We start from the raw sequence: 26,573 nt of genomic DNA on the forward strand, positions 1-26,573 counted from the left end.
CCACACAGTTGCCCGAATTCAAACACAAAAGCAAAAGGCTTATTCGTATAATTACGAGCTCCGCCCGGTCGCATTCAGGTACCTTACATGAGGTCTACCGAGGCGAGCCCCCAATCATAAACGAGGATGGGCGCATGCCGATCATTTGCTAATAGCCGAAGCAATCGGGCCATTCCCCGATTCCCCTTATATTTTTCCTTCGTATGAATGCCACCCGAGCTTCTAGATTGAGCAGCCGGGTCTCTCCACAACGGATGGAACGATTGCTTTCCATCACAATGTCACCAAACGGCATTTCTTGGCGGGCGAATGGGGGAGTAGCGCATATTGACAAGGGGGTCGGAGGGCTGCATGTTGCAACCTCCAATGAAGACAAGAAAGACTTAAAAGCAAGGTACTGCCGTCCGATGATGTACGACATGCATGCAAGGTAAGGCTCGTTGCGCGAACAAGGGCTCGACTCTCCTCGTCTTTCACCATGTCTCGGTTCTCAGGCTTGGGCCCGGCTCTGACGCTGGCCCTTGCAGCACTTGTCAACGGCCAAGACAACCTCGGTATCGCGAATGGCTTCATTGATTACAAGACGGGCCAGGTCAGCGGCCAGTTCGTTCGCGACTCCCAGACTATCGCTTCTCTCAAGGTCGCTTCCGGCCACGACTTTCTGCCCTCGGATTTCCTCTCCAACCTGACGCACACCGAAGGCGCCCACTACCTCGGAGACGTCACCTTTCGCTACAAGGTCGCCGGCGCCGGTAACTGGACCAGCGTCGACTCTGCCCAGGCCAGAAAGCCCGTGAAGGCTCTGGAAGGCCTCGCATCCGGTGTCCTTGCCGGCGCGGACCTGGGACCTACGCTGCCCAGTGGCATCCCTCTCGCCATCACGAGAGAGTGGCTGACCGAAAGCGACAGCCTGGCTCTGCGCATCAACCTGACCAACACGGGCAACAGCACCGTTGAGCTCGGATCCCTTGGCCTTCCCGTCTCCATCAACAACGTCTTCAGCACGCGCGAGGCGGAAAACCTCCAGGACAAGTGCTCGCTCGCGGATCCGTACATTGGCCTTGACGCTGGCTACGTTCGTGTGGCTCCCGTCAAGGGAACCGGAAACGCTCTCGTCGTCGCGCCTCTCGGCTCGAGCCCTTTCGAAGCATGGAGACTTCTCAGCGAGCCGCAGGGCGACTACTACTACCAGAGCCAGACGTACGAGGGCAACTATGAGTGGATGATTCACTCCAAGGCCTGGGCGGAGACCGAGTGGAAGGGTGGTGCCCCGTGGAACACGCCTACGTCCAAGGCTTTGGAAGCCGGCGAGACCTACTCTGTCGGTCTCAAGTTCTCCGTCGCCGAGAGCATCCAGACCATCGAGGATGCCGTCGAGAAGTCGGATATCCCTCTCGCCGTGGGCATCCCGGGATACGTCGTGCCCGCAGACCTCACTGCTCGCCTGTACCTCACGCACCCCTCCCCCGTCAAGTCCATCGACGACTCTGGCGTGTTCACTGTGAAGCAGGACACGGCCGCCAAGGGCTCGCCCTACCTGCTCACCCCTGTCGAAGGCAAATGGGGCAGAACAAAGATCACCATCACCTACGAAGACGGCAAGACCCAAGTCGTCCACTACTTCATAACCAAGGCCGCCACGCAGACGGTCTCCGACCTGGGCCACTTCCTCACCACCGCCGCCCACTTCAACGACACCTCCGACCCCTTCGGCCGCGCGCCGTCCATCATGGGCTACGACCGCGAGGTCAACGCTATCGTCGAGCAGGACTACCGGGTATGGATCGCGGGATTGAGCGACGAGGGCGGCACGGGCGCGTACGTCGCCGCGGCCACGAAGCTGTTCGTGCAGCCCGTGGCCAGCGAGGTCGAGGTCCTCGACGAGTTCATCCACGAGACCGTCCTCGGCACGATCCAGCCGCCCGACTCGTTCGCCGTGAGGGCGAGCACCTTCTTCTACCAGCCCGATGCGGTTAACTACACATACGATTCGACCTTGGACTGGACTACCTGGGCCGCATGGAACAAGGAGAGATCATACACCACCGTCCGCGCTTACAACTACGTCCACCCCGTCATTGCCTACTGGTCCATGTACCGTGTGGCCAGAGACTACCCCGAGATCAAGACCCGGGAGGAGTGGAGCTGGTACATCAACCAAGCGTTCAACACCGTGCAGTACTGCCTCAAGGACGGCGCCAAGGACTGCGACTACGGTCTGACCGGACTTATGGGCGAAACGGTCTTTGCCGAGCTTCTCGAGGATCTGAAGCGCGAGAACATGACGCAGGAGGCGTCCACACTCGAGGCCTCGATGAAGTACCGCGCCGATTTCTGGGAGACCCTTGCCGTGCCGTTCGGAAGCGAGATGGCCTGGGACAGCACCGGGCAAGAGGGCGTCTACTACTGGACCAAGTAAGTCATGAAGTCTCCAGCCATGAACCAGTGAACCTTGCTAACTTGCGAAAGCTACTTCGGCCTGAACACCACCGCGACCAAGGCCATCAACAGCATCACGGCGTACATGCCCACCGTCGCCCACTGGGGCTGGAACGGCAACGCCCGCCGGTACTGGGACTTCAACTACGGCGCCAAGCACGCCGGCACGGAGCGCCAGCTCCACCACTACGGCTCTGGCCTCAACTCCCTGCCCATGCTGCACTACTACGAGCGCAACCCGTCCGACTTCAACGCCATCCGCGTCGCGTTCGCCGGCAATACCGCGCCCTTGAGCAACATCGACGAGGAGGGCTACCCGTCCGCTGCGTTCCACTCGTTCCCCGAGCACCTCGAGTGGGACCCCTACACCGGCGACTACGGTCTCGGGTTCCTGGGTCTTGGCCTCGGTCAGACGCTGTACATTGTCAACACCGAGAAGTACGGCGAGGTCGTTTTTGGAGGCAATGTGGTAGAGTCGACCGCCACTTCTGTCGTCGCCGAGCCGAGGGATGCGGTTCGCCGGCGCGTCTTTGTTGCGGATTTGGGATTGAAGATCTCGTTGAGTGCTGGAGCTGTTGGCACTGTCACATATGATCGAGAGGGCCAGACCGTCAAGCTAAGCGTCAGCCAAGCTGCGTCTGATGCGGCTCTCAAGGCCTCTTCTGCCATTGTGTGGCTTACTCAGACCACCGGAGGAGCGGCATTTGCGGTGACAGGGGCTGCCCAGGAGAGAGGTGGATATAAGGTTGACTTGTCGAGCGGAAAGGCCGAAGTCATGATTGCGAAGGCGTAGACAAAGTTGCATGAAGTTTCAGTGTACAAATTTTGGGAGCAAGAATAGAAGCTTCCTACAACAAGCCCCATGATTCCCACTCAAGCTGTGATGGCAGACGTCCAATTTGTCTAACATCTCCGTTCAGCATAACGAATACAGAAAGCCTAGGAGCAATGTTGCAACCCAGAACTAACACGACATGATCAGACGAACGCCAAGTGTCCCACCTTCTCCAAACCCCGCATCCCCGGCCTTCTCCCCCGCGAAAAGATCCAGCCACCATCTCATTACCCCGCACGATTCTCCCCGCTTCTCATTTCTCTTCGAGTCTGCCGATATCCCGACATAACGATGAGCCCCTTCGATCCAGGGCTTTCCCCTGCCATTGGCTTCGCAACTTTGCGTTTAGGCGGCCTGGATTGGGTCAGAAGTGTCTGGCCTATCTCAGGAACCGTGACTCGTGGAAACCGTATAGCTCCATCATTGGCCACTTCCCAAGACGAATCATCGAGCTGGTGAGCTGGTGAAAGCTTCTCACGTAACTTTGTCCCGAATTGACCGAGAGGGGCCCATACCTACCGGCAAATATCACCTCACCTCGTGTCTTTAGTACCACCATGACCACCCCAGGTAAGGAAGAGCGTCTGGCCGGGATTGAACTAGGTAGCTTTCCAGGCTAAATGCTCAGGTCTCGTCTCTTGAATCCCAGCTCCCTGGATGCGGTGACATCGTTCGGCATAACACCTCGCGATGCTTCGTTCATAAACTCACTCCCGTCCGACTGGGCTCGCCGGCTCAAGTTATCTCCTCTCACCTGGCTTAGACCTCAAGCCCGCCATGGTCTCGTCCAAGAGCTTCTTCCTCGGCGCGAGCCTCGTCGCCAGCACCCTGGCATCGTCCTGCTGGCGCAACGCAACATGCACTCATCCAACCGAGGCCTCCTTCCCGGGCCCCTGGGAAGCCAACATCTACGCCCCCGACTCCCGCACTGCCCGCCCAAAGTCCGTCCTCTCCCTCGCGACAGGTGACCCCATCGGCTCGTTCCCGTGCGCCCAGCCGCTCAAGGGCAACGGCTCGGCGCTGGTGTTCGACTTTGGCGTGCTCGTGGGCGGCATCACGACGGTCAACTACACTTACACAGGCGACGGCCCCGCGACCCTCGGCCTCGCCTGGACGGAAGCGAAGAACTGGATCGGCGAGTACTCCGACAACTCCAACGGCAACTACCGCGGCCCGAACGCCACCCTCATCAGCGTCGACGGGGCCCTCTTTCACAACATCACCGCCGCGGGCGAGGGCTCCTACACCGTCCCCTTCGCCCAGCTCCGCGGCGGCTTCCGCTACCTCACCCTCTACCTCATGACCAACTCCTCCTCCTCAACCTCCAACGCCACCGCCGTTCCAACCGTCGCCATCGACGATGTCTCCCTCGAGATCGTCTTCCAGCCGACCTGGTCCAACCTCCGCGCCTACCAGGGCTACTTCCACTCCTCCTCCGACCTCCTCAACAAGATCTGGTACGCCGGCGCCTACGCCCTCCAAACCAACGCCGCGCCCCCGGAGACCGGCCGCGTCCTCACCGAGGCCGTCTGGAACGGCTCCTGGTTCAACGACGCCTACCTCGGCGTCGGCTCCTCCCTCCTCCTCGACGGCGCCAAGCGCGACCGCTGGATCTGGCCCGGCGACATGGGCGTCGCCGTCCCCTCCGCCTTCGTCAGCACCGGCGACCTCGAGAGCGCCCGCAACGCCCTCCAGACCATGTTCGACTACCAGCAGCCCTCCGGCATCTTCCCCCGCGCCGGCCCGCCCTACCTCGACGCAACCAGCGACACCTACCACATGTGGACCATGATCGGCGCCTACAACTACGTCCTCTTCTCCGGCGACCTCCCCTGGCTCGCCGCCAACTGGGCCGCCTACCTCCGCGCGATGGACTACATCTGCGCCAAGATCATCCCCGACACGGGCATCCTCAACGCCACCGCGACCGGCGACTGGGCGCGCTACATCTACTCCACGAACGGCAGCGCGCCCAACATGCTGCTCTACCGCACCCTCACCACCGGCGCCTTCCTCGCCGACCTCGCGCCGTCCAACTCCTCCTCCCCCTCCGCAAACCTCACCTCGACATGGCTCGCCCGCTCCGAGACCCTCAAAACCGCAATCAAAACCCACCTCTGGGACCCCGCCAAGGGCGCCTTCTTCGACAACCCCAAAAACCGCACCCTTTACCCGCAAGACGCAAACGCCTACGCCCTCGCCTTCGGCCTCCTCGCCCCCTCCTCCCCCGAAGCCGCCTCCGTCTCCGCCGCCCTCACCGAGAACTGGACCCCCATCGGCCCCGCCTCCCCCGAGCTGCCCGGCAACGTCTCCCCCTTCATCACCTCCATCGAGCTCGAGGCGCACTTCGCCGCCGGCCGGCCCGACCGCGCGCTCCGCCTCATCCGCGACAGCTGGGGCTGGTACCTCTCCCACCCGAACGGCACGCAGTCGACCGTGATCGAGGGCTATCTCACGGATGGCACGTTCGGGTATCGCAAGACGCGCGGGTACACGGACGACCCGAGCTACGTCTCGCACGCGCACGGCTGGAGCTCGGGCCCGACGAGCACGCTGACGGAGTACCTCGTCGGGCTGCGCGTGACGGCGCCCGCGGGGCGGGAGTGGCGGCTGAGGCCCGTGTTCGGGGAGGTGGAGGCCGCGCAGGCGGGGTTCACGACGGCGCTGGGAAAGTTCAGTGCAAGATGGGAGGTGAAGAACGGGAGTGTCGCGAGCGTCGAGTGGGATGTGCCGACGGGGACGAGGGGATGGGTCGAGTTTGGGGGCGGTGGGAGGTGGGTTGAGGGAGGAACGGGGAGGGAGGTTGTTAATGTGATAGTGTCAAAGAGGGAGGCATAAAGGCTTGTATGCATGTAATAATGAGAGTCGATACGTTACTGTATTTCTGATTTCGGACTGGGAGGTGACCGCGTTAGGAGAGAGCAGAGGTAGATCAGTCCTACTCGCGGATCCCGGAAGCTCATCCCATCGGACTCCGTCTCAACACGTCCGCTGAATAACGTCCGAGCAGCTTTTGACATCCCATCGCATGCCCACTGGTCACGTCTGTGTGGCTTTCGATAACCTACCGCATCAGTAAGCGTACGGCCTGGGCAACGTCAAAGCGGACGACACCGATGGAGTCCATCTCATAGACACATCGACTGTCGGTCTTGTTGCAGTCTGACGAAGTTAAGAACCCCCGTCGTCAGACGGTCACATCCACGAGAAGAGAAAACTCCTGCCACAGCACAAGGGCGGCTTTCTTCTCCCACGAACCACTACACGCCCATCCCCTGCACGAGGCCACCAAAAAGGACAAGACGAGAACCATACAAGATCGCCTCAAACCTTGCCCACGCACTAGAAGCAAGAAACGCAGAGGCCGCAGACTGCCCAGCGTTTCAAACTCATCCGAGCTTTCTCGCCAGGCGCGGCTGCAAGATCCCAACTCTCAACGTCCAGAGTCAGAACTCTCCGTACGAGACAAACCCTTTCTCTGTCATCTCAAACAACGGGGTTTGCCCGAGATATCGGACGGTCAGAGAAGATGGGACGGCGGAACTGTATCCAGTCAACCTTGGGAGTTCAGCTTTGCGTGTGTTGGACAATTCTGATGGATGAGAATATTGTGGTATTTTCCCCGGGTATCAGTCCCAGTGTGTATGTATGCAGATGTAGGCGCAGCAGCTGCAGAGGTCATATGCAAGTCCTCGCGCGTTTCCGGGTCAAGGAAACACGCCTTTCGCGAGGCTCTTTTCGCCGATCCAGTGACTATATCCAAACATGACTTTTTCTCCTTCAAAAACAGCTCCTTCGGGGGCCTAGACCAGCACTTGCTCAAGGCCGCAGCAACCAATGCACCAAAATCAGGATCCCTCTTCAACTCCAAAAACACCAGCACAAAACCCAATACGTTAAGAAACGACCCTTTCATCCCAAAGGCATCATCGGCTTGTCGTCGTAGTCGTCGTCGTAGCCGGCTGTGTCACAACCTGCGCAACTTCCGGATCCCTCTGCCGCTCCCTCTCCCTCAGCAACGCCCTCTGCCGCCGCCTCTCCTGCCGCCTGCGCTGCTGCTGCGGGCTGCCCTCCTTGCAGGCATCGACGCAGTGCATGACCATGTAGAGGAAATGCAGGATGGCGGCGATGAGCTGCAGCCACATGTACCAGGGGGCCCAGGTGGCCTTCTCGACGCGCAGGGGGTCGTCGCGCCAGGCCTTGTACTCGCGGTGGGGGCTGCCGGTGCGCCAGCCGTTGAGGATGATGAAGTAGAAGAAGGCGACGAGGCCGAGGACGAACAGGATGAAGTCGCCGACGACGAGGGCGCCGGTGCGTAGGCGCGGGATCTGGCCGGTGGAGTTGGCGAGGGTGACCATCTCGGCCATGGAGTAGACGATGCCTGAGACGGACTGTCGCAGAGGTCTGTGTTAGCAATTGCTTCGCTTATTGAAAATTTCTTATTCCTGTTCATGGAACACGATCAGGAAGGAGGCAGGGGTTAAAGCATACCGCGACATATCCTATGGGAAAGTCAAACCCGTACCGCGAGAGCATGATGAGCGCTGCGAGGGCGCATACTTCGAACACGACGAGGGTCAGGCGTAGGCAGAACTGGAGGATGCCGTAGAGATGGGGGATGCGCGGGCGCGCCATGGCTGGCCACGACAGACGAGGACTCGGCCGCCTCCAAGTCGTCGACGCAAGAAGAAAAAAAGGACCTCGAGGGTTCTCTATCGTGGAATCATTCGCTTGAGGGGTCGTGTCGGTGAGGACGGTCGGTCGGGTCGGTCGGGGTGCTGGGCGGACTGTAACGTCGGGGTCGGTCGCCGGCGCGGGCGGAGCGGCTTCAGGTACGAGAAGGGACGAGAGAAAATAAATGGTAATAACGACAAGGGCCGGCCGTTTCGTTTCTCTGGGAGGCGCCTTTGTTTCGGTGGCGTCGCTTTTTCTTCTTTGTGGTGGCCCGTTGAGTGCGTGCGTGTGTTACATTCGGCAACGGTCAGTCAAGACGGCCGGTGTGGTGAGTGAAGTGGATGAGTGTGAGATGGAGAAGGTGAGAGTCGCCAAAAAGTCGAGGTGTGGTGCAGGTCGTTGTTTGAAGGTCGGGTTCTGCCTCGCCCAACCGCCGATGTCCAGCGGGGAAAAGGAATGGCTGCGTAAGGTACGTGGAGCGGATATCAAGATGGACGGCGACTAGCTGCGGCTCGAGAGGAGCGGTGGTGGTGGTGGTTGGCAGGTTAAGAAAACAAGCAGGTGGTTGAATGTGACCTGCCCTGGGTGGTGAATGAATGGTTGCTGGTGGCACAGGAGCGACCTGCAGGAGAATGGAGGTTCCCGACCCAATTGCAAGTGGAAGATGCCCAATTCCGAACGATCTCGTCACCCCCAAAGTGATGGATTTTTGCACATGGACAGAAGAAGCAAAAAAGAAGAAAAAAGGACCAACACGAAGCGAGCACAGCAGCGCAGTGGGCAAGCGAATGCACTTAATCAGTCCAAGGAGGGATTTTGGGCGTCCTGCGCAAAAGGCCGCCTCAGCTCTTCCGTCTAGCCATGGGATTGGGGGGAAGAGGACAAGCGAGAAGTCCGGGTTTGCCAAGCATTTCTGGACAAGGATGCGCCCCGAGGGAATGGAGGATGGGAGGAGATGGCCATGTCTGCATCGCTCATCTTTGGGCACGGGAGGGAGGGAGGGGAGGAGAGTTTTGCAAGTGGTTGTAGCTGATAATGCAAGGCGGGAATGGAAATCTGTAGACTAATGGGCCGAAAATGTCTAGATCAACAGACCGTCCTAGGACCCTTGGATTCTTGGAATGCTCTCCCTCGGACGGCGGGAACTTGATCGACTACTCTCCCACGAGTCCGACGCCGCCGCCGCACCATGGCTGCATCTCTCGGGGGCGCAAACCAGCACAATGGGCGTCCCGCTCCCATTCAGGTGGCTGTGCGTCCTAACGGCTGCATAAGCCCTCCTTGAAGAACAAGATAGAGTGGGAAATGGGAGATGATCTGGATGCGACAGGTCATCAGCGAAGTGGCCCGGGCAGAACCTTGGAGGTGCCCAGCGGGCGAGTCGGGGGATGCGGCCAAGAACCTCCGGTGGTTGGATAGGAGGGAAGCCCGGGAGGACTGGGCATTGTTTGGGCGTCTACAGAGTACGCATACACGTCCAACACCGCCAATTGTTCAATTTCAAGCCTTCCTGGGTGGTCTCTACTGATATGTTAGTGGGAGTAAGTGAGGAGGCTGGGAGGACCCTTGCCCACCGTCCCGCCTTCTGCTCCGTAAGGTTTTGCAGCAGGAATGCCAGGCCCTTTAGCTCTGGCAGTCTGTCACTGTCAGACAGGGGCTCTTCTCGCCTTATGTCAGCCTCAATTCATGGTGTAGGTGAACCTACGAACACTGTACACTCGATGTCCTCCGGTGGGCTTAACGCTTGGCAACGGCTAAACGGACAGAGGCCCTTCGCCCAGAAACCGTTTGCGTCATCCCCGGCACCTCACCTCGCCAGTCTCTCCCATCTCCGCAGCGAAACCCTTACAGAAACATGCCAGACCGCGCCGTTTGAACACCACCACCACCGCCTCTGAACCGACGACACCTCTCACACCATTAGTGTTTCTACTAACGTCCACCACCGACACGAACGACAGGAACACCGATCGCCCATCTTCCCTTGCGGCGGAAAGAAAAAAGCAGGGTCCAGCTTCCATAAATAAAACAAGCCCAGTCCAGGTTTCTCGTGATCAACCCGCTACGTACCTCCTGCTCAAGCCTCAAGCGCCCACCGGGGCCACACCTTGCAGAAAGGCGCCCGTCTCCACATCGCCACACCGCGACGCCTCTCCCGGCCCACGTCCCGTAAAGGGCCCCCCGCGGCGTGCCCACGAAGAACGCCGCCCCCTTTAGGGAAATGACCGGCGCGCGATGAGATCAGATGGAGCCAGACGATTGCGGCTCATCGTCACAACCACCACCCGTTCCCAGTATTCCCACCACCGGAAACTTGTTCATCGCAGAACCTGCCCGTTGCTTGGTCTTTGCTTGTTCACAGTTCTTCTTCCCACACGTAAGCTCACGATACACAGTGACATACAGCCGTATCCTGCTGCTTGGCCTGGAACCAAGGCAACCCGGGCAAGACGGCACTTGGTCGCGTGCTTGGCTGGAGATCCCTCCATCACCTCTAGACTCCAAGGCGGGATGTGAATCGTGATGCGACGCCCCCCGGACGGGCTTGACGTCTTCTTTGCCATGCAAACGTAAACCTGTGGGCGCCCTGCCTGCCTTCCCATGATGCTTGGTGATGACTTGTTGTGTTTTCGATGGAGTGGGATTTGACGTAGCTGAGGAAAACAGGTCGACGACAAGACTTTGGGAAAGCTTGATCAAGTATATAACTCTAGACATTGAGCCTCTCCAAGCATCCAATTCATCTCACTCATCAGTACAAACCAACAACAACCCCATCACCATCACCACAAACCGCAAACTCCCAACTACTCTTAAAATCCCACCTCTTATAAACACACATCCAAAATGCACTCCGGCAGACACGAGAACTACGGCTCCTCCGGCAACTACGGCGGCGGCAACGACTACGACCGTCGCGGAGGCAGCTACAGCGGAGGCCACGAGAGCTACGGCGGCGGCATGGGCGGTCCTCCCCGCGACAGCTACGGCAGCGGCGGCATGGGCGGCGGCCGACGTGATGACTACGGCGGCGGTATGGGCGGAGGCATGGGCGGCGGCCGTCGCGATGATTACGGCGGTGGCTACGGAGGCGGCTCTCGCCGCGACGACTATGGCGGCGGCCGTGACAGCTACGGCAGCGGCGGTGGACGCCGTGACGACTACGGTCCCTCAGACTCCTACGGCGGTGGCCACTCTTCCCACGGACGTGAGTTTTCCCCTTTTCAAAAAGAATACCCACAGTATATTCTGACGAGATAATACGCAGGCCGCAACAGCTACGACGACGACAAGAAGAGCTCCTCTGGCGGCGGCTTCCTCGGCGGCATGCTGGGAGGCGGCGGCAAGGACAAGAAGGACAAGAAGAAGGACGAGGGCTTCACCGACAAGATCATTGACGGTGCTGCCGAGTACGCCAAGAAGAAATGGTAAACTCTCCGAGAGGTGTGCCTGATGATGTAATGAACAACAATCTGTACTATTAGCCGGGCTATTGCCTGATATAATAATTCCATGTTCGACAAGAAAAACACGGTTACAAAGCAGTGCGGGTGCGTGAGAGAATGATTTCCAAGGTTATGGCCTAGGCTTGTAGTAAGTATATGAATCCAAGCAGGAATGGTATATCGGTCATGGCAACTTGCGACGTTGTCGCACTTCATTCAGATCGCCAAAAGTTTGGCCTTCAGGTTCTCGCCTGGTAGTACTGTGTTACAAGCCCTCAACGCCAAATGCCTCGCCTCTTCACCATGGGTGTCGTAGGGATTTCTCCTTGAACCTCTCAATGCTCCAGTGGACCTAGAAATCCTGGCCGAGTTCAGGACTCTGCGGAAAGCCAGCTCTGCAAGCGCAACGAATCAAATGACAAGGCGTATCAACCAAGAACCCCAATCCTTTTCCTGTTCTAAGTCGAACCACCCCAATGCTAATGCAAGATTTCCGTATCGACGTAGACAAAGGAAAAGAAATGGCACAGTCAGACAGTTCTCAAGCAGCGCAAGATCCGAATACCGAACCATCGCCGTCATGGCCTGCCGAGTGAGTTGAGCTAAAAGGAGCAGTCTTCGCTCGGATGCTTTCGCGGTAATGTACAGGTTGAAGCTTGAAAACTTCGTGGCGAGAAATATCATATGTACTAGGCGTTAAGGCGTCGCATGTTGAATGTTCGTAAGCTGCATCAAGCAGACTATGCAAGTCATCAACCATCCATGTAAGTGGTAAACTTGATGTGGCCGTCTATCCAGACTTCTTGATTTTCTCGGCATCCTCGTCTGCCTTCTTCTGCTCCTCGGCCTTGGCTTTCGCCTTGCCCTCGTTATACTTGGTCCACTTCTCAGACATGTAGCGGATGGAGCGGCCTACGCCTGCGGTGAAGAAGCCCTTGATGGACTGAGCAGTGGCGGGCCAGTTGACCGTCTGCTTGATAACCTTGCGGATGTACTTTTGCAGCTCCTCAGGATCGTCTTGCACGATGCGCTGTTCGAAGCCGCCGCCCTCGCGACGCTTGTAACTAACGTCATCCTCATTCTTGGAAGCGTCCATCATGGCCTTGAAGTCGGCAGCCGGAACCATGAACTTCTTTTGGTATTGGAAGTATAGACGCGAGCGGAAGGCTTTGGGAAGACGGCGGACCATGTTACCCCGCTTGACGGGGTCCATATCCTGGTGCATGGCGCCATCGTACTCGGGGTCCGAGATGTGCTTCGCCTGCTGGTCGGCCCCTTCGCTGTAGTCGATATTCGGCAAGGTGTTCAGGAGAGGGCCGTAGAGCTTGCGGAAGGAGACCATGTTGTTGTCAACAATGTTTGAAATCTTGCTCTTGTTTTCCGTGGGGAGAGCCATGCGCGGGTCGCCAAGGTAGGAGATGCGGGCGATGGTAGAGTAGAGCTCCTTTTCGGTGAACTTAGGGGGGAGAAGAAGGAGAGCAGTGCGTACGGCGGCGAGGAGGTTGGCCTGGTTCGCGAGACGAACTCGAGGATGATCGCGCAGGATTTTAACCGGCTTCTGGAGTCTTCCCGCGAGATACAAGTTGTTCCAGGTGGACAGATCGGTGCAGAGATTGTCGATAGAGGTCACACCGTACTTGATGAGCATGCCATTCTTAGTGACATACGGATTGAAGTAGACTCCAGCACCCCAGCGGTCCTGGAAGGTGGAGACAAGGCCCGAGCCGAAGCTGGCCAAGCCAGAGTAGTGGTCGCGATGCTGACGCATGTTAAGTGAGTGCCAGTGCTGAGTGTGGGTGACTCCGAAGATGAAGTCAATCATCTTAGGGCCGCCCTTCTGGACCTCCATCAAGGAAGACGTCGGCTTGGGGTGAACGGTGCGGAACTCCTCGTCAGTGACACTTCTACTGGTCTTGGACTGGGGAAAGACACCAGAGCCGTAGGCCATGGCGTACATGACGGGAGCGCGGAACTCTCGAACAACATTTGTCAAGACCTTTTTGAACTCGGCGTTGACCTCCATGTGCTGGTTGATGCCAAAATCTTTGTAAGGGAGCTGATCAAATTCCTCGATCTTAGCGTCTCCGTGATCCTCCCAGTTGTCCTCGGAAATGGTCGGGCCCTCCTTCTTGCGCGCCTTTTCGGCCTCGCGTGCCCAGTTGAAGTTGATGGCTGACCCATGGTGAGTGTACGCGGGTGGGCTATCCTCCTTCTCCTCTTCTTTGAGTTTGTTCTCCTTCTTGTCGGCTTCCTTGGCGGGGTCCCCTTTCTTGGCGTCGTCGTTCGATGAGTACCAACGAGCGGACCAGGCGGGTGTCACAGCGATGGTCGACGCTGCGACCGACCGGAGAGAGTGATAGGGGACAGCCCGAAGAGGCTGAAGCTATCTCATGTATCAGCAGGCAGTTCCCATCTCTGGTCCATTCAGCTAGGGACAGAGAGAGGGCTTACCATAAGGCGGGACATCGTCATCGTCGCCGCTTGGATGTTGTAGACGTGGCTGTCGATGTGGGGTCGTAGGACGAGAGGACGGGAATAGATGCAGTATCAAAGTGACAGTGGGAATTCGAGCTTATCCATTCAAAACACACAGGGCAGCCAGGTCACGGCGGGAAAGGCGGGCAGGCAGTGGCCGCAAGGCGAAAGGCAGCAGTCCAGACCGAGTCAACCCAAGCCGTGTCGCAAACAGGCTCAAACTTGCACCCAATATCCAATCGAAGCAGTAATAGCGTCCGTATCGCCGTGGAAGTCTCTCGCAAGTGCTTTGTGAATTCGCGGTCGTTCCGAATCGGCTTGGGCGTAGTTCGAGTCGAGAGATGCGGTCCGGGTTCGAGCTCGGCTATTACGGACCAAATTGATGGCTACTGGCAGCTGCCCCTGTCTGTCTGCCCCAATTGGCCGAGCTTCACCTTCGCAAGCGGTGTTTCGCGGTATCGTATCGCTGGGTATCGATGGGCTTGGAAGGGGCTCGGCGTCGTTGTCGGGGTTGCGGAGGGGGAATTCGGAGGGGGAATTCGGAGGACCTGAAGCTATCGTTGAAATCTGCTTCTAGCAGTGAGCTCGGGCAAGCACGCACTAGGTAGGAACAGCCGGGCACGGAACAGCCCGTGACCAATGCAGCAGCCAAGACAGGAACAAGCTTCCAGGCATGTGGGATGTGGGGATCACGTCATGGTGCTGCTGCCCCTGTCCGCCGTTCCGCCCTGCCCTCTCAGCCGGCGCAGTGACAGCCACAGGGTCCAGGGCCGTTGTCTTCCTAGCTGTGTCTTGTTCTTTGGTGCTTGAGGACGTGATAAGAATCTGACAGCTTTTTGAAGCAATTGAAACTGCGAAGGGGCTCAAACAATGCAAAAGAGAACGGGAAACTGGTAATAGCAGAACAGATGATGAGATGACATGACCAACAAGAGGCAAGTGCAGCTTGCTGATTCAAATTAGTCGAAGACTGTATGGGTTCATCCGACAAGGCAAGAGAAGCAGGAGAAACTTCAATTGCAATCAGCTGATTTGTAGTGCAGAAAGTCCATATCTAGGAAGGTGCAAATAGTGAAGAGACTTTCCATCTCAAAGCTGCAAGTGTGACCCACGGCTTTGACAGGCAGCACCGCCCAGTTCCTACCTGCCGATACCGAGAACAGCTTAAGGTAGGAAATCGGACAGGAACAGTCGCAAACTTGCGTCAACACCTACCCAAGCACGCCAGGTCAGGAATGTCTTGACTTTCTGCATATCTCAGAGGGCGAAACTTTCTTTCCGCAACTTCAAGCTTCAAACTCACAGCGCCAGCGGCTCTTCAAAATGGAAGACGATGACGACGAGCAGCTCACGCTTGAGATTGGTCGTTTTTTGACCACGAGAAAGACAGCAATGCAACAAGACGCGACAAGCAAATCGGGCCCAGCTGCCTCAGCTGAGATGCAGGCGACACCGCGGGGAACCGACGGGGGCGACAGGGGAGAGCGGCCGGGCCTGGGAGATCGAGCCAGTGCAGAGATCCCTGCTAAAGAACACGTGACACGCTCACCGGCAACCCGGAGCTCCCAGAGCCAAAACACCAAGTCACTCCTCAGACGCGCCGTCAACAATCGGCACAGCATCCACGACATGCGCTCTCACACCCCATCAGGCGACCCTCCAGGCAGGAGAGGCTCCGTAACTAATCGTTTTCGCAATAGCACCGGCGGAAGCGCGTTGCCACGACCTCACACCTCCCTCCGAGAATCCAGGGTACGATCCCCCAAAACAAACAAACACAAAGACCCCGATCCCCGCAAACGCTGACCAAAAACTTTCAGTTTCGCGCAACCCAACCGACGTACAACCTTTTCACCGGCGGCGATGCGAATAGCCGCCCCGGTTCCCGTCAAAGCTCGGTACGCGCCGCTTCTCGGGAGAGTTCCAAGGAAAACATGGCACCGCCAGACGCGGCCGAGTATGAATCGCAAAGACAGGTGATTGAGGAGCTCAAGGCGGAGCTGGGCACCCTCAGGTACACGATCTCTACATTCGAGCAAGAGAAGGAAATGGCCGAAGCGCGACACAAAGTTGAACTCGAGGAGGAACGCCGCCGAGCCCAACTGGACTTCACTGCTAAGCAGACTGCTGAGAGCGAGAAGTCGCAAGCACAGCGACAGTTTGAGAATGTCCAGAAGGAACTGAGTGACTTGCGAGAGGGCGCGTCCGAGGAGAAGTCTAGCTTAGAAAAGCGCGCGCGAAGTGCGGAAGACGAAGCGCGATTGCTTCAGGAACAGTTGGAAGACCTCTCAGGCGCAAAAGATGAAGCCGCCCGAATCAACGAAAAGAAAACAATCGACTTGGAGATGCAGTTGCAGGCTGCACAAAAGTCAGTCCAGGAGTTGGAGCAGGAATCACAAGCTCGCGAGACTGCCCTGCAACAGGTCCAATCCCAGCTTGTCGACAAGGACAACGCGATTGGGGACCTTGAAGCGGAAGTACTCAGGCTGAAGGCCCAGACTGGCGATGCTGATACTATGGCTATCATCAAGCGGGAGTTGTCCGAACAAGTAACACATATTCGCAACCTCGAAGCAACCAACCGCGAGCAGCTATCTGAGCTGAAGCACCTGCGCCAGATTCACAGGGCCGTCGAGGTCGTTGAGGAGGAGAAGCGATCCCTTCAACGTAAGCTCGAGGCTGCCCAGTCTCTGGAGACAGAATTGTCCGAAGCCCGCATGCAACGTCAACGTCTTGAGGATGAGCGCATGGCATGGACTGCTTACTTAGCTAGCACTGGCACTGAGGCCGAGTTTGAATCCCCCGAGGATGTTGCTCGCGCTCTGATCCAAGAAAGACTCACGTCAGCCTCCCACGTCGAGAGAATAGGAGCCCTTCAAGCTGAGCTGGCGGCGCAGGAGTCTGCACTCAACTCCCTTCAACAAGAGCACGCCACCCTCAAGTCACAACTCGCAGAGGCAAAGACTGCGGCCACCACCCAAAACGTTGACAAGGCCCGTCTGCGCACCGAGCGCCAGCGTGTCCTTGCTGTGAAGGAGGTTGAATATCTTCGCGCTCAGCTTAAGACCTTTGACGCGGAGGACGAGGCCTTCCAGCCGGAGTCTGTCGATGAAACCAAGTCCCGCCGCATTCAAGAGCTCGAGGACCTGGTCGACAAGTACCGCTCGGAAGTGCAAGCGTTGCACACGGAGATGTCTTCGATCGAGTCAGGCAAGTCTGCACCAACAGTTGCTGGCACGAAACGTCCACGCGACGAGGACGACGAGGCCGCACACGAACAGGTCGGCCTTCTCACTCGCAAGAACCGCAAGCTCCAAGATCAGCTGTCTTCTGTCCAGACGCAACATAGCGTCTCTCGGAAGGAGCTGTCTGTCGTGCAGGAACAGCTCAAGACCCTCAAGGCCCGATCCAAGACGCGCATCCTCTCTCTCCGCTCCAACCCCACCTCGGACTTTGAAGCCATCAAGATGTCCACCCTCACCGCCCTCAAGCAAGAAAACGCAGACCTTCTCGCCCAGCTGCGTTCAGATCCATCTGTCCGCCTCATTCCCATCACCCAGCTGGACGCCGCAAACCGTCTGGTCGAAGAGGCGCGCGCCGAGACGGCATCCGCACAAAAGTCCGCCAAGCGTCTCAAGGAGGTCTGGTCCAAGAAGTCGCTCGAGTTCAAAGAGGCCATCTTCTCGACCCTCGGTTGGACCGTCATGTTCATGCCCAACGGCAAGATGCGTGTCGAGTCCACCTTCTACCCGTCTCAGACGGACGAGTACGAAAACTCCATCGTTTTCGACGGCGAGAAGGGAACGATGAAGGTCGGCGGCGGGCCAAAGAGCGCCTTTGCCCGTCGCATCGGCGACCAGATCGGTTTCTGGGTGCGCGAGAAGGGGTGTATCCCCGGCTTCTTGGCCGCGCTCACGTTGGAGTTTTACGAAGAGCATTCAAGGAACCAGAATTCGGGCGAGTAAATGTATCGTCCGGACGGGGGCAGGAGCGGGATACAATGGGTTTTCTTAACAAAAAGCATGGCTCGTTTAATGTTTCAGGGCCGATGTACTTGTTTGTTTACACGAGATACCTCACCTCGAATCCTGGACTGGGACGAGGCTTACATGCTGCATGATTCTTTTGCTTAATGACAAATATGCATTTTCTCTGTTCAACTACCTTGGATGATTTTACAATTATTCGCCCCAAGACCACCCAAGACCACCAAAGACCAAGTGACTGTTCACCATTTCAACATAGATGTCACCTTTAACAATAGCATGTGCTTTGGAGGACTTTTTCTTCATCATATCGGTACAAAAGCTACCTACAATCCAAGCCCTTCTCCGTCTTGTTGGGAAAACCAAGAAGACATGTGACAACATATCCTCGGGGGAATCCAGAAATGAAAAGGAAAACACAATTTGCCGTCACCAGGCGCAGAAAAAGCTGTCCGCGCATGTCTTTTTCTTCCCTTTCCCCAGTTGTGCCGTCCACATACCGCATACGCTCGCTATGTAAATGTCCTTCAATCAAAATCTACCGCTTCCAACAAGGGTATGTACACCTCCTGAAACTCCTCCTCATTACAGCTTGGCGCCGATCACTTGGCCTCGTACTTGCCGCTCGTGATCTTCTTCACCAGCTTCACATCCACCCATTGTTGATCAGCTGGCAGGGCCGGCGATGCCGGGTTGTCGTCCGCGAAAGGGTCGGCTTCCTCTTCCTTGCCCTTGCCCTTGATCTCTATCAGTCTCGAGATGGAGATGCCGCTGCTGAGGGACTCGGGAGTATATTCCCATCTGGCCTCGATGTGGCCCGGCTTGGGCTCGGCGTTTTCGGCACCAATGATGCGGCACACAATCTTTTGCGTCTCAGCAGTGAGTGTAAGGTCTCCAAGGCGCCAGTACACCAAGTGCTTCTCCTTCAAGTGGGTTCCCGTCGGTTTCGTCTGGGCTCCTGAGGCTTTGGCGCCTTCGTATGTAGCCACGAACACGACGTTTTGCAGCGTGACGGGTGCTGTCAGGCCGCTAGCAGGGTTGAGCGAGTACTGCAGCAGGAGTCCAAGCTTGTCGCCCTGAGGCTTCCAAGCTGGTCGGATGAACAAAGGAACATGGGCGGCCAGGCCAGCGTCGCCGGGGTGAACACGATATGTGAACGCTGTTGCAGTCTTGTTGATGTGCGATACATCGAGATTGAACTCATCCGGCTTGTCAGGACTGTTTTGAACAAAGATGCGATTCGGTCCAATGACTTCCAGGCTTGGGAAATTGTTGATACGAATCGTCTCACGCTCTGCTGGACGTTAGCACATCAACTTGTGTAAGTATAGCTCAGAAGCTTACCTGGAGAAGCGTCGCCGGCGGGATGATAAGCAAAGGCCATCTCGCCATGAACCTTGGCATTCTTGACCTCCCCTTCTTCGAATGTAGCTGACACTGTCTCGATGATAGAAGCATTGAGGCCGGGCTCGTGCATTTCAGGGTGCTTCAGGTGAGCAAGGCTCATCAGGGAATTGGCTGAACGAATCGACTGAGTATCTGATGTAGCAGCGATGCTTGCTTCGGAGGCGAGCGCTGCGACAGTAGTAGGCTTAGAAGACTGGCTAGGCAGTGACGGGGATGTCGGGAAGGGGTTGTCGTTGGTGAGCTCGGGCATGTTTGGCGGCGGCACATAGATGGTATTCCTGACGTCTCTCCGTCCACGCACTGTTCCAAGCTTTCGCGAAGGAGCAGCCATCTGTGTAAGGGTGTTGGCGACGCTGTTCAACGCAGCCTCCTTGGCATCGGCGTCCTCCTCCTGAATCGGCGAGCTCGCAATGTTGAGCTTGAACATTTGTTCATTCTCCTCGGCGGCCTCGCGCTGAGCCTGAGAGATCGGGTCGTCCGCAGGAGGGCGAATCGTAAAGCCCTCGGAGTCCTTCGCTTCGGCCTCCTTAACCTGGGACGGTGGCGGTCCCGGGGGAGGGGCCACATCCTGAGCATCCGTATCGTGGGTGCCATTAACAGTACCAGCCGATGAACCAAGACGAGCAGCTTCCGACGATTCCTCACCAAAGCCATTGGTTCCTTCGTGGAACGGCCTGTCGGTTCCAGACGAATGGGGCGGCCTGGGCGAGTCGGGTGTTTCTGCAAGAGCGGACAGTCGGTTGTTGGTTTCGGCCAAGTTGTGCGAAGAGGCTCTTGGCGAGAGGCCACTGGGGCGGACGTGGGTACTGCTATGGCTGCTACTAAGGCCACGGCCGAACGAGGAACCGCCGGTCTTCTGTGGAGAAATCGGACCGAAGCCACCGTGGATGCTCTGTCGGCGCCGGCCGAGCATCGTGCCGATTCGACTCCGCAGCTTCGATTCTGCGATACATGTCAGCCATCTCTGTCGGTTTTGTCATGATTGTCGTGCTCAACATACCGGACTTGCCCTCCATAGCTCCCGAGTGATCGCTCGTATCGTCATCATGGTGGCCTAAGCTGGAAGAAGGTGGCGGGGGTGGAGCCAGAGTTTGGCTTGTAGGCACGTTCGAGGACTGTCGTGATGTCGTAACCCTCTTCTCCATGCGCGGCCTTCCAGAAACAATCTTCTCCTTAAAGCTCGCGATTTCCTGCTCGGTACTTATTTCAAGCATCAAGGCCAGCGCCTCGGCAGCCTTACTCTGGGATCGTTGGGCTTGGTCGCTTTCGTGGGTTTGGTATTGGGTGAGAAGGTCGCGCAGCTGGTTCACGCGCTGTTCGTCGAGAGCCTGGAGGGTTTCGAAGATGAACGGGGCTTGGGAATCCCATTGCTGGGTGGCCTGCTCGAGCCTAGCGGTGGCATCTGCCATCTTCTGCGCATTCGTCTTAGGACCCTTCCTAGCCAGCGCGTCCATCTTTTTCTGGGCATCTTCGAGGTCTCGGGCCATAGCCGTCAAGTTGGCAGAGATGGTTTGCATGTTCTGCATCTCCTTTCGGGCCTGGAAGTTGCGCAGGGGCGCTTCGACATCTTTCTCGAGCAGGCTGGCGAATTGGTGATGAGAGTGGGCGGTCGCATCGACGGAGAGCACGATCTTGTCCCAGGGTCCAGAGAAGACGCTGGACAGACGATTAGCACGCAAGACGGTGGATGGGCCTCGGAGAGAAAAGCGACCTACCCGAGCTCGGACTGGCCGTTGGGAACTTTGAAATTCATGAGCTTCCGTAAACTCTGGACATACTGTTCCTCGACTCGACGGCGCTCCTGGAGATGCTGGTTCAGCTTCGGGTCTTCTCTCCCGAGAAATGATTGGGTAATCAATTACCTGTAGCCAGTCTGCGACTTCGGTGTTGATCTTGGTTATTCTCTTCACGCGATCGGTCAGGACGTTGACAGCCTGCATGGGCTGCAGGTGTGCCTGGACAAAGGAGGGACCATGTTAGCAATCAGGTCGCAAACAATGCGCTTCTGCAATGGCACACGGAGGCAATGGGAGAGGGGTCGGTGGCAGTGTTGGGCCGTCGGGCTCTGAAGTGGGAAACAGTGACGATGATGGGGAGAGCAAAACATACCAGCATGGCAGGGTATTCGGCCCTCGCAAGATCATCCATTGTGTCTAATTAGTGCGCGCAAAATCATATACGGTGAATGCAGTCAAGGAGAAAAACAGCGCGCATAGCGATGCTATCTATAATGCTGTTGAGGGTGTCGCCAAGGTGAGGAGCATTCGCATCGTGGGAGGGCGACAGTTGGTGGTGGAGGAAGTTGTAGGAGTGGCAGCAGCAACAACAGCAGTGGTGGTAATGGTGGTGGTGGTGGTGGGCTGCGAAATGGATGGAGGAAATGGAACGGATTGGATGGATGGAACAAGTTCGGCGCAGCGAAAGACGGACCTGGTGGAAGCAAGGCCAAGCCAGGACGAGGCAAGAGGCCAGAGACAGGGAAGGCGTTGTTGCTGTCGCTAATACACTACGGTACTCTGTACGCACGCACACTCACACGAGGCAGAGGCAGAGGCAGCAAAGGCAGCACCTCACCAGTCACCACCACCGCAGCAAAATGGCAGAATCCCGGGTTGGCAGGAAAGGCCGGGAAAGGTCTCCTGGGCAGCTGGATCCAATGTGACCTGGACCGATGATGGAGAGTGTGGAGTGGACCGGACCGGGGGCAGCACTGGGTGAGTGTGGAAGCAGGCGCAGGCAGTGCGAGGCCAGTCCCGTCAGCACCCAAGTCTACGAATGGAAGCCTGTCCGGAGCTGGACCGCGCAAGTGACCTGACGGAAATGGCTTTGGGTCGCCAGGTCCACAGCTGGAGGAGGTAAGGTATCCGAGGTACGGATACCTCGACAGGGTAATTGGCGACATTGGACTCTTCTCTCGCCTTGCCTTGCCTTGCCTTGCCTTGCCTCGTTCGCAGTTGCGCTGCTGAGTGAGTACGGAGGAGGTAGCCAGCCACTATTACCGGAATGAAGGCAGTCCTCCAGAGGCAGCTCCCAGCGTCGCGTCTCTGGCTGCTGCTGTTTGACTACTTCTCCACATGTACCTTTCTTACCTCATCCCAATTGTCTCACCATTCCCTCCTCCGACTTTTTTTTCTTTTTCTTGCTAGATGCAATCAATTGGCCCAAGTGCTGCCGAAAAGTTCAGCGCATGTCCGCTGGCAAATTTGAATTCTTTAATTGGGACGGGAAGTTGGCCCGGGAGCGGCGGACACGGACGGCCCTACGGAATGGAGGTACACGACGGACTCGATACACGCAGACTGCAGTACGGATACACAAGAGTCGTCATCGCCAGTTGCTGCACAGCAATTCTGCTTGCTGCACAATGGGCCTGGACTCAAGAACCACAAGGCCCAGTCATCAACTCACCTCGCCTCGGTTCGACCCTTGTCCGAACATGCAGCCGTCCTAGTGACCATGACCAGCCTCGCCTCTCTGCAAGTCCCCCGTCCTCGCCGCGGTGGTCTGAAAGTACTTTACTTTCGCCTGACAGGGCTCCTGTACTCGAAACGGGCTAGTTTGGAGGGGACTTCTGCAATACGTCACGCACCTGACGTTCCCGGTTTAGTTTGTTTTCACCTTGTGCCTACTCGACTGAGCTTCTTCGAATAACCCGAACCCGCTCCCGCTCCAACACCCAGTTCCAATCCTAACCGCACCGAATGCTAGCTAGCCGACGCCGTGCTCGACGAAGTCTTGTCTGGCTTCGAAATGCTGAACCCGACCGCCCGTGACGCTGATGCTGGAAACAACGGCGGCGCCGACCTGCATAACTAAGGAACGCGTCCCGTCAACTCTAAGAACCTGGCTTTTGCATACTTTACTTATTCAGGGCCTTGTCGCTCACAGGATGTCGCCTCCAGCAAGGTTCAGAAAACGGTGCCTGTATGAGATGACGGGAAGAGCCCTGGCGTCTCGCGCCCGCGCCATGAATCTGGCCCGAATTCAATTAGCACATGGCAAGCAAGCCAGCACACGAGGATTCGTCAGTTGAGCCGCATCATCCTTGCCGCCATTGCCAGCGATGCATGAATTACACTTTCAGCCCTTATTTTCATCGCAAGGATTCGGGTTTTGTGCACGATGCCAACTGCCATGCTCAGGAGAACCCGCTGGCGTGACTTGCAGGCTTCCAACTGCATTGCAGACAGCGGCCATGCATCGGCATTAACATAAGGACACACAACAGTCTTGGACATCGTAAGGTAAACAGTGTCAAGCCTCTCCGAGCTAGCGGAAGCTAGGCAAAAATAGAGGAATAAGCAAGCCCAATTGACGCCAAAGGAGCGCCTTGGTCAGGTACCCGTGAAATTGCGATGCCCAGCTTTGCCTTATGTAAGCAGCACCGAATACAGGGACCCAATGCAAGTCGAATGTACCTTAGCCCAAGCCACACTGAACGGCGCCGACGGGTCTGCGGGGTGACTGCCGGCTGCCCCGGCCCGGACAGTCATCGAATCTTCTCACACGGTAAAATTCCGCATCGCTCTGGCGAGTGGAAGGTACACCGCGCTGGATGCTTACTACAACAATCCTCGTCCCTTCCTCAGATATTTTGGTGCTCACTAACAACCACTGGAAGACGTTGTCGGACAGGTCACGAATACTTGCCATCCCCGCGTGCAGCTCCCTACGCTCGACTTCAAAGTTCAAAATCAATAGGTTCGCCTCAATGGCTGACGACAACCCGGATTGGAGGTCGCAGCTCTCGGCGTCCGAGCGCTATGAGAACATTCAGAAGATGTAAGTCGGTCTCCTCCACCCGCATCTCGGTCGCCGACTTACACCATCACGCAGCAAGGCAGTCCTAGAAGCTGCAAGCCCAGACGCAACCGCAACATCGCAGACCGAGGCTTTCTCGGTCGAAAACCAGGCTTACAAGGATTCCTCTTCGAGAGTAAGTTTTTGGCCATGTGGTATTCTGCGCGAGCTCAACTTACACTCTTCTGAAGGCGCAATATGACGAGATATGCCAGCTAGTCGGATCAGCAAATCTCGCTCCCCAGGAGAGCACAGCACCCACAGGCGATGCTGATGATGGTGTTGGAGCCACTATTGGCTCTTACAAGAGCTGTATGCCAGTCGCAACTGGCTTGACGTCAGAGGTCTACCGATGCCAGGACCGCGCCTTGAAGGTCATCGTCGAAACGCACAACATCGAACCTCACAATCCGCAACGTGAGGCCAAGATTCTTGCAACTCTGAAGCGTCCTTGCATCCCGCTGTTGGAAACGTTTCGAGACCAAGAACAAAGATTCGTCCTGGTCTTTCCCTACAAGCCGCTCACCCTTGCCGATGTCATCGACAAAGGAACCCTCCCGCTACCTAGAGTTCGACGCCTCTTCAAGGAGATTCTAGCTGCTCTGAAAGACATACACAGCCAAGGCATCATCCACAGAGACGTCAAACCGGAGGCCATTCTGCTCGACGGCCCCGACGGACCGGCCTACCTTTCAGATTTTGGAACGGCCTGGCATCCGACCATGTCTGTTGTTTCCGAGCCACCCGCGGCCAAAATTTTGGATATCGGAACCGGGGCATACCGAGCCCCTGAAGCACTATTCGGCGACAAGGCATATGGGTCCTCTGTCGACATGTGGGCTACCGGCGCCATGTTGGCGGAGTGTTGTCGCGATCCTCCCAAGCCCCTTTTTGACTCCAGAGCAGCACACGAAGACGGGAATCAGCTGGGCTTGATCTTGAGCATCTTCAAGACTCTAGGCACGCCTACGAGAGAGACGTGGCCCGAAGCTGCAAGCTTCAGGACGCCGCCTTTCGAGATGTACCGCATGTTTGAGGGCAAGTCCTGGGAGGAAATTTTGCCAGAGGTAGATGGGGATGTTCGTGATTTGGTCACGAAGCTGGTCCGCTTTGATTCAAAACGGTGGACTGCCGAGCAAGTAAGTTTGATGGTTCATAATCCCAGATGTTTGATCTGACATTGTGCTAGGCTCTGCAGCACAGGTGCTTGCAAGATCCCGACGAGACGCCGATTTGAGGGCCTTTAACGAATCACAATGACCTGTCGCAATGAATAATGACTTGTACCCACATCGTCAAAGTATGTCAAAGCCGGTTGGACAATTGCTTAGAAACTTCTTTGACTGTAAACCTTCACAACAACGGAGAGTACTGTCCTATCGCAAACCAACAAAACATCTACGACAAAGAGCTCAGCGAGTCCGAACAAGTATTAAACCAGAAAGCCGGCACGACGTCTCTGAAATCCGCAGACAGCATCTAAAACACTATCCATCAGAACCGCAAAATAATCGCAAACCGAACCGCAGCTCCAAGCAGTAGTCCTCGATACCACGAAAGCCAGCCGAACCAGCCCGCCGCCATGTCCAGCCCGTCATATTATCGCGCCGGAAGCTTCGATACCTCCTCGAGTGCGTCCGACTTGGACCGTTTCTTTGACGAAAGAGGTTGCCATCAAGAGGTTAATGTTGGTCTCGCGAGTAAGGCAAACGAGCACCATTGCCACTGCGGCGCACCTGGCGGCGACTTTCAGATGTGCCTTAAAAAGGGGTGCAAGGTCATGTGCAGCGACTGCGGCGTCGTGCGGTCCTCCCAAAGCAGCTCCTTCTGTATGAGGTGTCACCTTGCAAAGACGAAGGAAACCCGCGATGAGAAGAAGGCCCAGAAGCAGGAGGAAAAGGCTAGCAGGAAGCGGAAGGCGGGAAACGATAGTGGAGGGGAGCAAGCCAACAGTCGCAAGGCGCGCAAGCCCAAGCATACTGCTCACCAGAAAGAACTCCGCCAACAGGTCCAGGCCGCGGCGCACGACGCCAACCAGGTCCACCAGGGCGGCATCGTCAAGATGGCGAAGGCGAGGACGATCCCGACCATGTACGGCTCGACCGGAAAACCTTGTTCTTCTCACTTTATCAAGAAGTTTGATCGGTTCATACGCTCCATTGACCCTGACGCGGTTTTCGCCCGTGATTGGATGGACACGGACGGCGCCTACGATGAGGACGTGGAGATGGCTGACGAGGACGTCATGGGTGATGATGACGAGGATGATGGCATGCACGATGGGCATCTGTGGAAGGACGACAACCAGTTCATGGAGGACGCGGTGGCGGGCCGCAGACTCCACCACATTGACAACTTAATCGGAATGGTTGTTCGCCGTCGTTGTCGATACTGAGTGACAGCTAGGTTTGCCTCTGCTGAGAATTCATTTTGCCGTCAATCTGGGTCTTGTTCTCTTGTTTCCACCTGTCGTTGCTTTTCATAGAAATCATGGTTCTGAATTTCATCTTC

At 56.9% G+C, this 26,573-nt stretch overlaps 8 protein-coding genes across 8 annotated transcripts; 5 read left to right on the plus strand and 3 right to left on the minus strand.

Moving 5' to 3' along the window:
• Positions 1–478: 478 nt before the first annotated feature.
• CGCA056_v007876 (uncharacterized protein) lies at positions 479–3,232 on the plus strand (the record flags this gene model as incomplete). Its single annotated transcript, XM_037323124.1, has 2 exons — positions 479–2,415; positions 2,470–3,232. The coding sequence occupies 2 exons, from the start codon at positions 479–481 to the stop codon at positions 3,230–3,232; spliced, it is 2,700 nt and encodes an 899-aa protein (XP_037177930.1).
• Positions 3,233–4,051: 819 nt separating this feature from the next.
• On the plus strand, positions 4,052–6,112 carry CGCA056_v007877 (uncharacterized protein; the record flags this gene model as incomplete). Its single annotated transcript, XM_037323125.1, has 1 exon — positions 4,052–6,112. One exon carries the CDS (start codon positions 4,052–4,054, stop codon positions 6,110–6,112), a length of 2,061 nt encoding a protein of 686 aa, XP_037177929.1.
• A 1,088-nt stretch (positions 6,113–7,200) lies between these two features.
• CGCA056_v007878 (uncharacterized protein) lies at positions 7,201–7,909 on the minus strand (the record flags this gene model as incomplete). The annotated part of the gene is made up of 2 exons (XM_037323126.1): positions 7,201–7,665; positions 7,766–7,909. 2 exons carry the CDS (start codon positions 7,907–7,909, stop codon positions 7,201–7,203), a joined length of 609 nt encoding a protein of 202 aa, XP_037177932.1.
• A 4,275-nt stretch (positions 7,910–12,184) lies between these two features.
• CGCA056_v007879 (Phosphatidate cytidylyltransferase) lies at positions 12,185–13,848 on the minus strand (the record flags this gene model as incomplete). Its single annotated transcript, XM_037323127.1, has 2 exons — positions 12,185–13,777; positions 13,846–13,848. 2 exons carry the CDS (start codon positions 13,846–13,848, stop codon positions 12,185–12,187), a joined length of 1,596 nt encoding a protein of 531 aa, XP_037177931.1.
• A 1,344-nt stretch (positions 13,849–15,192) lies between these two features.
• MAD1 (Spindle assembly checkpoint component MAD1) lies at positions 15,193–17,834 on the plus strand (the record flags this gene model as incomplete). The annotated part of the gene is made up of 2 exons (XM_037323128.1): positions 15,193–15,621; positions 15,690–17,834. The coding sequence occupies 2 exons, from the start codon at positions 15,193–15,195 to the stop codon at positions 17,832–17,834; spliced, it is 2,574 nt and encodes an 857-aa protein (XP_037177434.1).
• A 623-nt stretch (positions 17,835–18,457) lies between these two features.
• SYP1 (Suppressor of profilin deletion) lies at positions 18,458–21,410 on the minus strand (the record flags this gene model as incomplete). The annotated part of the gene is made up of 6 exons (XM_037323129.1): positions 18,458–19,149; positions 19,200–20,204; positions 20,263–20,918; positions 20,978–21,063; positions 21,125–21,217; positions 21,372–21,410. 6 exons carry the CDS (start codon positions 21,408–21,410, stop codon positions 18,458–18,460), a joined length of 2,571 nt encoding a protein of 856 aa, XP_037177435.1.
• Positions 21,411–23,973: 2,563 nt separating this feature from the next.
• csk1 (Serine/threonine-protein kinase csk1) lies at positions 23,974–25,299 on the plus strand (the record flags this gene model as incomplete). The annotated part of the gene is made up of 4 exons (XM_037323130.1): positions 23,974–24,044; positions 24,099–24,198; positions 24,254–25,201; positions 25,252–25,299. 4 exons carry the CDS (start codon positions 23,974–23,976, stop codon positions 25,297–25,299), a joined length of 1,167 nt encoding a protein of 388 aa, XP_037177432.1.
• A 345-nt stretch (positions 25,300–25,644) lies between these two features.
• Positions 25,645–26,457, plus strand: CGCA056_v007883 (uncharacterized protein; the record flags this gene model as incomplete). Its single annotated transcript, XM_037323131.1, has 1 exon — positions 25,645–26,457. The coding sequence occupies one exon, from the start codon at positions 25,645–25,647 to the stop codon at positions 26,455–26,457; it is 813 nt and encodes a 270-aa protein (XP_037177791.1).
• Between the last annotated feature and the right edge of the window lie 116 nt (positions 26,458–26,573).

The sequence above is a fragment of the Colletotrichum aenigma genome (genome assembly GCF_013390185.1).
Source record: "Colletotrichum aenigma strain Cg56 chromosome Unknown KSG_Cg56_contig05, whole genome shotgun sequence".
Classification (NCBI taxonomy): Eukaryota; Fungi; Ascomycota; class Sordariomycetes; order Glomerellales; family Glomerellaceae; genus Colletotrichum; species Colletotrichum aenigma.